The 11,126-nt window shown below is 40.0% G+C and overlaps 3 protein-coding genes across 9 annotated transcripts in view; 1 reads left to right on the top strand and 2 right to left on the bottom strand.

Moving 5' to 3' along the window:
• Positions 1-269: 269 nt before the first annotated feature.
• Positions 270-3,103, bottom strand: lg23h1orf115 (linkage group 23 C1orf115 homolog). The gene is made up of 2 exons (XM_017434581.3): positions 2,897-3,103; positions 270-539 (listed from the first exon to the last, which is right to left on the bottom strand). Exons 1-2 carry the CDS (start codon positions 3,098-3,100, stop codon positions 402-404), a joined length of 342 nt encoding a protein of 113 aa, XP_017290070.1. The 5' UTR covers positions 3,101-3,103; the 3' UTR covers positions 270-401.
• lipt1 (lipoyltransferase 1) overlaps positions 425-11,126 on the top strand; it is a 16,985-nt gene continuing 6,283 nt past the window's right edge. Inside the window, exon 1 of the mRNA XM_017434580.3 lies at positions 425-562. The gene's annotated coding sequence lies outside the window, so the exon portion shown is untranslated. The remainder of the gene's footprint in view (positions 563-11,126) is intronic.
• LOC108246840 overlaps positions 4,681-11,126 on the bottom strand; it is a 9,285-nt gene continuing 2,839 nt past the window's right edge. For 5 of the 7 annotated variants that reach the window (XM_017434574.3, XM_037973877.1, XM_017434577.3 and 2 more), the window contains exons 4-15: positions 10,664-11,119; positions 9,789-10,580; positions 9,574-9,620; positions 9,378-9,486; positions 8,827-9,151; positions 8,670-8,745; positions 8,441-8,580; positions 8,261-8,364; positions 7,727-7,778; positions 7,537-7,622; positions 7,278-7,445; positions 4,681-5,072 (exon numbers count right to left, since the gene is read on the bottom strand). In XM_017434574.3, the coding sequence (XP_017290063.1) occupies positions 5,037-5,072; positions 7,278-7,445; positions 7,537-7,622; positions 7,727-7,778; positions 8,261-8,364; positions 8,441-8,580; positions 8,670-8,745; positions 8,827-9,151; positions 9,378-9,486; positions 9,574-9,620; positions 9,789-10,580; positions 10,664-11,119 (2,391 nt within the window). In that variant the 3' untranslated portion in view covers positions 4,681-5,036. The remainder of the gene's footprint in view (positions 5,073-7,277; positions 7,446-7,536; positions 7,623-7,726; positions 7,779-8,260; positions 8,365-8,440; positions 8,581-8,669; positions 8,746-8,826; positions 9,152-9,377; positions 9,487-9,573; positions 9,621-9,788; positions 10,581-10,663; positions 11,120-11,126) is intronic. The other 2 variants (XM_017434578.3, XM_017434576.3) reach the window with 2 other exon arrangements.

Here is an 11,126-nt window from a genome sequence, read left to right as displayed (position 1 = left end):
GTGAAAAGCAGCAAAGGACAGAAGGAGGGAGTAAAATGGAAGGGGATAAAAAATGATTAATAGTAGGAGTCAGGGAGGATTAAATCTGAGAAATGAACACAAAGAAGGGCAGAAAAATATGATTTGGAAGGAAAGAAAAATGTTTTATTCATAGGAAAGCATAAATCAACAGCAGGGATGTAACTGAGGAAAGGGGACGATGGAGAAGAAAACTGGAAGGAATTTAGGTGTAAATAAGGAACAAAATGAAGACGGGTTAGGAAAACGGCTCCATTTTCCAGTAAATTTATTTGATTTATTTGTCATAAATCAGAATGTCACTAATAAAACATACAGTACATGAAAAAAATAAAAACTCTAAAGTCAACACTGGGTGTGATCGTAGGGTCTCCGGCGTCCCATCATGCCTTGCTGCTGGCTCGGTTCACCTCCGTCGCCACGGTGGCCACAGCGGAGAGCGGCGTGGAGTAGGCGGACGCCATGCTCTCCAGGCCGGCCAGCAGGCAGCGCCAACTGAAGCTCAGCGCCTTCCTCACGTTCTGCACCACAGAAGAAGAAGCAGGTTAGTTACTAACATTTAATTAATAACTCACAAATAAAATATTCATACGATGGTACAACTGAAGCATGTGAAGGATTCCATCTACGAATATATTTCACCCATTTTAGAAACACTAAAACACGATAACTTCACTGGGATTAAAAACACACAGATCTCTGTGTTTAGTGGCGAGATTGGTTAAAACAGAAATTGTTACCAAAACTTATAACTGTAGTATACATAAAATGTAATTTTATCTGATTTAATATTCATCATTAAATATTAAACTGCCAACAATATTTTTTTATATATTTTAAAGGAGCAGCTAAATCTATAGAAGTAAAAATAATCATCATTCAGCATAATTCAAGAAGGAAACTAAAAACACTCCACAGACTGAAACCCTCCTAAATAATAATAATAATAATTTGGGGTCTTCTATCCTCTTAACTAACAAGTAAAAAAAAAATTGTCCAATCACAATTTTTCTTTAGATAAAAATAAGTTACTTCAGTAGTATGCAGTGGGAGATGTTCAGGTTTATAAATGTCCTCTCCAGAGAACAAATCTAACTACTGGTGGTCAGGAGGATAAATGGCTTCTGCTGTTGGAATAAGAGGCTAAATTTAGATTTTATATCACCTGTGTGGAATACAGCGGCCTCCAGTGGACATTTAAAGTGTTGCTTCAAAAAAAAATACCTACAGATGCTTAAAGTTTTATGTTTGCAAAACTTCCTTGACATCTATAGAAGTCTGTTATATTTAACAGTAACGTAAATAATAAGAGTAATGTGAGTAATGAGAGTAAAGTGAGTAATGAGAGTAAAGTGAGTAATGAGAGTAACATGGATAATGTAAAGTATGGTTTGTGCTCATTTCTGTTAAACTCATTACAGCTTTATAACGTGTTTCATTCAAAGGAATCTCACAAACATTTAAAGCTTGTATAAATACTAAATGGTAATGCAGTTCAAACAACTACTGTACAATCTAATCAAACTTTGATACTTTGATTGCTAAGAAATGAGGTTACGCTTAGTCAACGATAAAATATAAACAAACTTCGATGTCCCTAAAATGATTCGATTGCTGGAATGAGGTCACACTTAGCTTACGATAGAATAATCACTAAGAACATTTGTGTGAAGGTTCCAGGGCATCAGGATATGATAGTATGATTTATAGTATAAAAAGAAGTGAAGGGGTTATCACTTCAGACACAACTGGGAACGTGTTTCTGTTGCTTCCTGTTGGTGAGTTGTTGTCTCCATTCAGCTGAATGTTTGAATAATTAAACCTCTGGTCTGGACTCGGTTTGTGTGTCCATCTTTTCTGCAACATCAAAGATCCAATGAGAGAAACTAAGTGGTCAGGTGAGATTCCTCTGAAAGGGATGAATACTAAAAACTTGGTTTCTCAACAGTAATAAGAGTAACGTGAATAATCTGAGTAATGAGAGTAATGTGGGCGGAGTCAGTTGTAGAAACAACAAACTTGTGTTTTACAGTTTTCAGTGGAAGAAGTCTGTAAATAAAGGTTGTATCTGAACCTCCTGGACTGAAAACATGCTGTTGTTTGTGACTGTTTGTGGTTTCTGTGTTACAGTGATATCTGCTCTGTGTTGGGGTCAAAGGTCAGATTTAGAGTTAATGTTTAACATCTGCATCTTCTTAAGGCAGCAGCTAAAAAAAGTCCTCAAACAGGATTTTATGTTGCCTCATTTTAAATAGTTTTAATCTCTATAAACATTTATTATAATCATAAAAGTCTGTTTCCCAACTTTAATTTGATTTACTCAACTACAGTCAAATTAAAAACAAAAAATAGGCTTTAAAATAGTCTTATTGTTGTTGTCTACATGTTACGGTTTGATTAGATTCTTACTTTCAAACATGATTGATTTAATTTGACATCATTATTGATGAAAATAATTTTTGCTTTTTTCACAAGTTTTATATTTACACACCAACTAATACTCTTGTTTATTTTTAAGCTGTACTTAAGTTACATTTTTTATAAACATTTTGAAAATATATTTAATTATTTAGTTAATGTTTATTAATTTAATAGACTTAAGATGTTTTATTTCTCTATAGGTAAGAATATATAAAATGTTGTGATATTTTTATGTATTTGTATTTAAATAATCATAATTTGAATGTTTAATTTTTATAGTTTAGTAATTAGGTATTTATTTACTTTTGAATATAAAATCTTTTATACCATATTGATGCTTCAGCACAAACAGGTGTAAATATTGATATGAAACGCATCATAATGAGGATTACAGTTTCCTGTTTGTAGAGGAATTCTCCCACGCCTCCTGAGGTCAAAGGTCACCATCCTGTCCTACCTTCCTGTACTTCTTGCATCTGTTCTTCCTCTTTCTCCTCTTCTCCTCCTTCCTCTTCCTCCTCTCCTCCTCCGTCTCCTCCTCCTCCTCGATCAGGGGTTCGTATTTTTCCGGCAGGACGCAGAAATAAACGTCTTTCGAGGTTTTTTGGTGCTTCTTCCCCTCTGAAGGAGCGCTGTCCTCCTCCTGTTCCTGCGCTCCCATCCCTCCCTCCTTCTCGTCTGGCTCTCTGCTCGTGTTTTCAGACAGAAGGACCTTTGGAATGAGGAGGAGTCAAACTTTATTAGTAGCCTGAAGCTCCCTTCATACACAGGAAAGGCAACTAAAACACTTAAAATGTGGGATTACAGAAGAATGTGGAGATTTTGCTCACTTGAACAGCAGATTCTCTGCAGTTTCCTTTTACAGAATAATCAATGGAACGTCACAGAGTTGGTATAAAACAACTTGTTCATAGTTAAAGTTTACACCTTTATCCCCACACTTAAACATGTTTCCCACAGTTTAGTGTCAGAAGTTTGTTTGCTTTCCTGCGGTTTGAGTTTGACCTCAGGCACAAAACCAGCTCCATGATGAGAGTTTTTTCTGTTTGGAGAAAGAACCTGACTGGACAGTGTGGAGACCTTAGCAGGTTCTGGTTTGGTGGATTTTGTTGTGACTTCAGTGTAGACGGGTGTGTTTTGACTCTAATCCTGATCGGAGATATTGTGACTGAGAACTTGATACATGTTGGCCTGGAGTTAGACCTTGACCTAAATTTATCCAAGGACCCGTTGGTCTGTTTAGGAAGCTGGCCTGGGTTCTGCTGGACCTGACCTGAACCTTGTTAACCAGTTCTTAAACCTTTACCTGGATCTTGTTGGTCTTGAAGTGGAACCTCTTAGCTTGAACTTTGACCTTTGCCAGGATCTTGTTGGTCTTGACTCAGACCTCGTTTGCCTGGACTCAGATCTTAACGTCAGTCCCGTAAATCTTCACCTGAGACCTGTTGGCCTGAACTTGGATATTCACCTGAATCTTCTTGGTCTTTCTTGACCTTTGACTTAAATCTTTCCATCAGTTATGTAAATTCTCACTGTGACCCTGGTGGTCTGAATGTAGATCTTTCCATGGATCCTGTAGGTGTTGAGCTTGAACTTTGACATTTACCTGGAGCTCTTTGATCTTAACCTGGAACCGGTTGACCTTGTCCAAGATCTTTTAGGTCTTGAAGTGGGATATGTTGGCCTGGACTTTGAATTTGACCAGGATCTTGCTCGTCTGTTAGCCTGAATGTAAATATTTGTGTGTGATTTGTTGGCCTGGATCTTATTGTTCTTGTCCACAGATTTGATGCTCTTCACTGAGAACTTAAAGCCCAACATTAGCTTGGTTAACAGGGGTCTTATTGTTCATGGCAGCTAACATTATCTGGACTCAGGACGTAAACAGAACCCTGACCTCACCTTCACCTTCCCTCTGGGATAAACCAGAACCACCACAGAGAGATAAATAAGGTATTTGACTTAATTTAAAGTAAATAATCTCTCTACCTTCTGATGTTAGCATACAGTAAGAAATGTGCTGTATATCTGAATATGAGGAGCAGCAGTCAGACAAAGTCTGGAGTGTTTCATATTTACCTTCTTTCAGGTTTTTCCCCATTCAGGCTGTAATACACACAGCTCTTTTCAACATCAGCCCCCAGAGAAAGAAAACAAAGAAGAACTGGGAGGATTAAGGAAGTTAAACAACATCCCAACATGCCAGACTTTAAGTTTAGAAAAGAGACTCAAACAAGATGCTTGACTGTCCTCATTTTGTTAGTTTATTAAATTACAATAATTAAAAAGACAGTACTGTATATAAAATATGACAAGATTCTGCTACTACAATCTACTAAATTAAAACAAACATATCCTGGTGAAGGTTTTAATATACTGTACTTATTTAAAAATATTTTATTAATACAACAGAACATCTGAATTTGAGAAAGAAACCTGGAATAAATACAAACGGGGTTATATTTGGCATTACCTAAGTGAACTAAATTTAACAAATACACCTAGGAGCAAACCTGTCCTAGTTACAATGGTTCTGACTAAATCTACATTTGTGTTGCCAAGTAGTGTCCAGTTCGACAGGCTGATGGTCCAATGGTTCACGATGCCTCCTGAGTTTTATTCAGTTTTTGACCCTGAAAAAATAAAGAAAAGTACATTTTTATTCTCCACAACAAACAAGTCATGTTCATGTTGATGAAAGTGGTCGATAAGCTGTGATGAATGGGATTCATGAGGAACAACTCGGTCTTGTTTTGGGACCTCAGGGTTGTTCTTTATTGGCCTCGGTGTAGAACTGAACCTGAGACTCGCTGGTCTTGACTTGTAATATGAATCGAGTTTCCTTGATCTTGACTTGGCCCTGGGGTGGACTGGTGATGGATGATCTTGACTTGGGATCAGTCATCATACTGTTTGCTCCTGTCTGTGTCCTTAAGGCTTAATTTTGATCCTATTAGTCTTAACTTGGGACTGAAGTTGGATTTTTGTAGTTTTAACTTGGGATCTGACTGAGGACCTGGGTTTTAATGATCTTGTCTTAGGACTGGATTTGGTGCTTGATGGTCTCTCTTGGTACTTGTATAGTGTATATAGACTATACAAGTCTATATAAAAGGAGCTGGTTTAGATTTTACCAATAAATTACTTTTTAAAATTGTGTGACTGTAGCAAGACAGACTGAAGACACAAAATAAACAAGGTTCAAGTTACACAATCTGAAAATGTGAAGCGGAGCTTAATTTACGTCAAGTTAAAGGGATAAAGTGTGTGGAACTACTGAACAACCTCAAGGCAACAATAATAAAACTCTGCAACTAAAATTTAAATCAGTCTGATGGAAAAAACCTTAACTGAGGTGTGACCACACACACACACACACACACACACACTTGCTGGCTACTTGAAATGTCATGTAACAGTTTGTTCAAAAGCATGACAGCGTTGACAGGAAGTGGGCATCCTGTGTGTGTGTTTCAGTTTGTGTGTTTTCTGTTTGCAGTCATGTGGGGTGATAACAGGAATTTGGTTTCAGTGGTTTTCATTTGCTCAGCCTATAGTTTCATTTGTGTTCACTGACCTGAAACACAGCACCAGTCGAACCTATGAGAAGTCAGACTTCAGCTTACAGTTTACTGACATCTTCGTAAGACTGCAGGGTGTGATTCTCATAAATATCTGAGTGGACGTTGTCTTAAAACCACCGACTTCAGTAATATAACCCTGTTCCTTTTTGAAAGGAGACGAGTCGCTGAAATCTAAAACATTTCTACCGTTTATAGATCTCCTGACGGCAATGATTTATCCCCACACATTTTAATTTACTGAAGACAAGTAACAAGTCCCAAATCAGGCCAATACACAAGCGTCAGAAAGTCTCCTGTTTGGTCTTAAAGAAGGTTAACAAGTTTCAGGTCAACATCACACAGGTCACAAAGTAAAAGATGGAACAACACCAGACAAAGTTGCTAATTATGTTGTAAGATGAAGGTAATCCGTTTAAAGTCAGGTTGTGAGAGAAGGAAAACAGATCCCAAGTCATCTTCCAAGTCAAGGTAATACAAGATAATAAAGTCTCGAGTCAGAATCCAAATGCAAAGTTCCAAGTCAGGTCCAAAGAGAAGGAAAAATAACTCCAAAAGGTCAATGAGTGCCAAAACAAAGTTGAGAAGTCAAGTTCTAAGACAAGTCTGACAGGCCCTAAGTCAAGTTCCAAGTTAGGTCTCAATTCAAAGTTATAAGATCAAGAGTCAGGTTCCAAAACAAGTTCATGTCAGATCATAAAGTTTCCAGCTCCAAGTCAGACTTTAAAAAAATCCAACAAGCCAAAAACAGCTTACCAAGTCTCAAGTCAAGCCCCCAGACAAAGCTAAGAGGTTTCACATCAAGTCCCAAGAAAAGACCAACAAATACCAAGTCAAAAACGACAAGGTCAACCAAAGGCCACCAAGTTCCTATTCAGTTCTCAGAACAAACTCAAGAAATCCCAAACCACATCTCAAGACAAAACTAACAACAGGTCTCAAGTCAGGTCCTAAAACTAGACTGCCATGTTCTAGGTTAGCTTCAAGGAAAAACCCAAGTCCTTACAAGTCTTTTGGAAGTATGTATACCTTTAAATACCACTTTAAAGTTCCAGAAGTTTTACATTAATAAAATGAAACATTTACAGTCAGTCTAAAACAGGAAACCATTTACTCTTCTGCTCCATTAAACTCTGCTCCTTGATAATAATAATGTTTCTACAAGAACAAAAAAGGGTTTTGGAGTATTTGTTGTTTCTGTGTCACACAATCTCTTCATATTTCTGTCCTACATGTCTCCACATTTGGAATAAACACCTTTTGGGTTGATGTAAGAGCTCCACGAGGACAGACTTTACTTGTCTTTCTTACGTCCACTTCCGGCAGCGTGATGGTCAGGTCCATCTGGGTCTTTATGTTGAGGTTCAGCTTCTTCTTCCACAAATAATAAAACTCCACACACTCAGACAGGGACTTAGACCGAACCTAATGACATACAGACAATACATTACATTACATTAATAGTTTTGGGCGATGGAGTTTTATTTTCACACAAGGTAGAAAAAGAGAAACTCACAGTTTTCTGGATGCTGCTGAAGTCTTTCTGATGGAGCTGCAGGGATTTAATCAGCAGCTTCTTCTCTGCTGCACTCCACCCAGTACCTTCAATACACAGTTAATAAGGAAAATGGGATAGTTTTATGCAAGTTTTTCCTCTATAATAGAATAAATTTCATGTAAGATTAGATAAAGAAGCAACAACTAACCAGACTGGTTGTTGGAGGTTTCAGGAGTTGACAGCAGCCTCTCCATCGTCAGCTGAAAAAACAAATTATGGTTCCAATCAGCTGTGTTTGGACTAATGGCTTTTATGACACTGAAAAACATAAATCTACTGTTTTCAATAATTCCAACCTTTGATTAAACAGACACTTCACTGAGAAACTTCACTAACAGTTATTACAGTTATTACAGTTGTTTCCAGCATCAAATTATTCAAATTATACAGTGAAGCGGTCAGTGAAAACACTAAGAATAATTTAGTTTAACTACAATATTTAAAGTGATCTAAAGTGCAGCACTCAGAACTTTTCAGAAAATAACTTTACAGATATAAAACACAAATTCCACTTGTTAAAAAATGTAAAATGTTTTTGAAAGTCATAACTCTGAGCAGCAACATACTGAAAGAAACTTTAACAATAAGCTATTGTAAAATAATGTAAAAACGTTTTCAATCTCATTTTCCGACTAAAATTAGGTCTAAAATTGCTCAAATTGTAGACCCAGACAGATTTTACCAGGAAGTCTCCTTGGAACTCTGATAGGAGTTGCAGGGCATATTCTGGGCTGGCCCGGTATCCTGGTACCACACTGGACCGGGCCATCAGCAGCAGAGCCTCAACTGCAGCGACATTGTAAAGTTAAATAATCCATCGGAGAAAAGTGTGACCAGTTTCTGTGTTTTATGAGTTGTTGACCTCTCTGTTGATTGACGGGGTGCTCCAGCTCATCATAAGGCGTCCACAGGAGCAGTGCATTGTGGGAGTCCGTCTGAGCGTCGTTTTTGTCTTGTAAGGGCGGGATCTCAGCCTGGAAGCTCCGCCCTATATTGATCCTCCTGTGATTGACAGCTCTCGATTATCATGCTGTCAGTAAATGTCATCATTGGAAAAAAATAAAGAAATTACATCAGGTTCGTGTACGTACGGCTTGACGACTCCTGATGCTAAAGAACCAGGTGGAGGACAGGCTGTTGCCGAGGCAACAGGGTCACCTAATTCATCTGTCAATCAGAGACACACCTTAACACGGCAGTTTGTCCAATCAGTGTAACTGGTTAGCGTTTGTTGCTGACGCGACTCACTTCTTAGCTGGATGGTCTGCGCTCTCTGCTGGCTCCTGGTGGCGAGGGAGCAGAACAGCCCTGACCCTGCCCTCTGAGGACACAGCATCGGGGGAGGGGTGTACCGACCTAAATCAGCTGTGATTACTACTTTGCCATCCTTGTTGCCCCTGGCGACAGCGTCCTCCTGCTCCTCCAGGTGCATCAGGCTGTGGTAGAGCACAGCACCCCCGATGGCCGGAGGGCGGAGGCTGCATCTCCTCTGCTCAGACATGCCTCTTGTTTGGACAGGGACGGAGACTGGCATCACCATGGACACTGGGCTTGAAGCAGTTGGGGAGGTGTCCTAAAATAAAATAACCGAGAGACACTGTTTGATTGGTGCTCCATGCAGGCCCTGTAGGGGGCAGGCCTTCAGATTATACACAGGTGTGGTGAGCCGAAGTGAGGTTACAGCCTCTCTGTAGAGTCAGCCTGGCCCTCACAAAGTATATGATTGTGTTTTAAAGCTTAGGCTTTCTTTACATGCTGTAATTCTCAAGTTAATGAATGTATCTCATGGTGATGTTGACCTTTTTTAACAGAGTCGGTGATCTGAAGCCACTGTGGGAACGCATGTGGCCGTTTAATGCTGGCAAGCTCTTGAAGTCACGGTTACACACCGTACACATCAGCCTGCATCTGCAGAGACACGAGAGAATCATGACAATTCAAAAAGAGAAAAATAATACAAAGTATATTATTTTATACAGAAGTAACGGAGGGTACCTAGCGTTCAGAGGTTTTGTGCTTCTTTCAGGTTGAATCTGTTTAGCCTGAAAATAATCAGAGAAAATAAAACTAAAAGGATGAACCAGGTTCAAATAAATGTGCTTAATATTCAGATGAATGAAACAAATCTGTAGGGACTCTTTACTTTATGCCCCACATTTATACGTATAAAATTTTTTGCTTTCAAAATAACAGACTTATATATAACAAACCCAAGCCCAGTCGGAACGATGGTCTTCTCCTTTTCTTGGCCTCCTTCCTCTTCTTCCACCCTCCTCTTTATGGGTCAGGGCAGCAGGAAGACCCAGAGTTGGACCAGCAGTGCTGACGTTTGGGCCCGTTTCCAGAGAAGAGGAGCTGGTTTCAAGGTTTTCAGCACATTTTAGAAGACCTGCCAGGTCCTCAGTCAGTTCTGTTTGGCTCATTAGATGGTGCTGGCTTGTCTGATGAAGGTGTTGCTGACCCGGATCAGAGATTTGTAAGTAGCTGTTGGCCTCATTCAGACAATAGCCTGAGGTGTGATTCCTGCTCTGCTGTGTGGATGTTTGTTTTTGAAAACATTTCCTATCTGCTCCAGGATGCATTTGAGGACCTGGACTGGAGACAGCTGGGGTTTGAGGGTAATGGGGACTTGGACCAGGGGTCGTTGGGCTACAGAAGGGCTGTTGTGCATTGTTTTCATGGTACCTTTCATCAAAGAAGTTGTTGTTATGGAAGTCCTGAGCAGATGAGCTTAAGTCAGTGGAGTTCCATCTCTCCACAGTACCTCCTGAAGATGTAGAGCCCAGTAAACGGCACTGCACCTGGGACAGGGTTGGTACCGGGGGGCCCCAGGAGTGCTGACCTGGACCAGGTGAGTCGCTTTGGTCAAACGTGCCACTGACATGATTTCCATGAGTGTCATAGAGTTTGTTTGTGCTCTCCAATTCCTCTCTGTGGAGAATCTCACTAGTACTGAACTGGGTCTGGGTCTGGAGATGGAGATCCAGGTCAGATGTTTGGTTCTGGTTGAGGTCAGAAGCAAAAATGTTATAAGGATGCTGTCAGAATTGTTAGTAGTTCTTAATTTCAGAAGTATTCTTCTTACCTGGTAGATAAAATTGCCCTCGTTGAATAGGCAGGAAAGGTCAGAGGTGGACTCACATTTGTTCCAGTTTGTATAATCTGACTCTGGATCAGAACTTTGGTTGTAGAGGGAGGGCTGATGATGGGCTACAAGGTTAGGAGAGGTAACATGGGGACTGTGGAGGAGAGGGCAGTTTACCTGAGGAGCAAGGTGATGAGGGGAATTAACTTGGGGCAAAGAGAGGTGAGGAGAGGTTATTTGGGATTGATAGAAGAGGTGGGAGGAGGATACCTGCATCTGTGGTGAAAGGTGAGGGGAGGTTACCTGGGGCTGGGGAAACTGAAACGAGGATACCTGGTTCTGGGGTGCAAAGTTAGGGGAAGTTACCTGGGGCAAAGACTGGTGGGGAGAGGTTACCTGGGTTAAACACAGGTGGGGAGAGGTTACCTGAGGTGGACACAGGTGGGGAGAGGTTACCTGAGGT

Source organism: Kryptolebias marmoratus, linkage group LG23, assembly GCF_001649575.2.
Source record: "Kryptolebias marmoratus isolate JLee-2015 linkage group LG23, ASM164957v2, whole genome shotgun sequence".
In the NCBI taxonomy this organism is placed as follows: Eukaryota; Metazoa; Chordata; class Actinopteri; order Cyprinodontiformes; family Rivulidae; genus Kryptolebias; species Kryptolebias marmoratus.
Note: the sequence above shows the minus strand (reverse complement) of the source record. Positions and strands in the feature narration are given on the sequence as shown.

Bases quoted from the DNA above. Each gene is read 5' to 3' on its own strand.
- lg23h1orf115 (XM_017434581.3), bottom strand. From the start codon at position 3,100: ATGGGAGCGCAGGAACAGGAGGAGGACAGCGCTCCTTCAGAGGGGAAG. The intron at 540-2,896 runs GTAGGACAGGAT...TCTGTGGTGCAG, and splicing joins GATGCAAGAAGTACAGGAAG to AACGTGAGGAAGGCGCTGAG.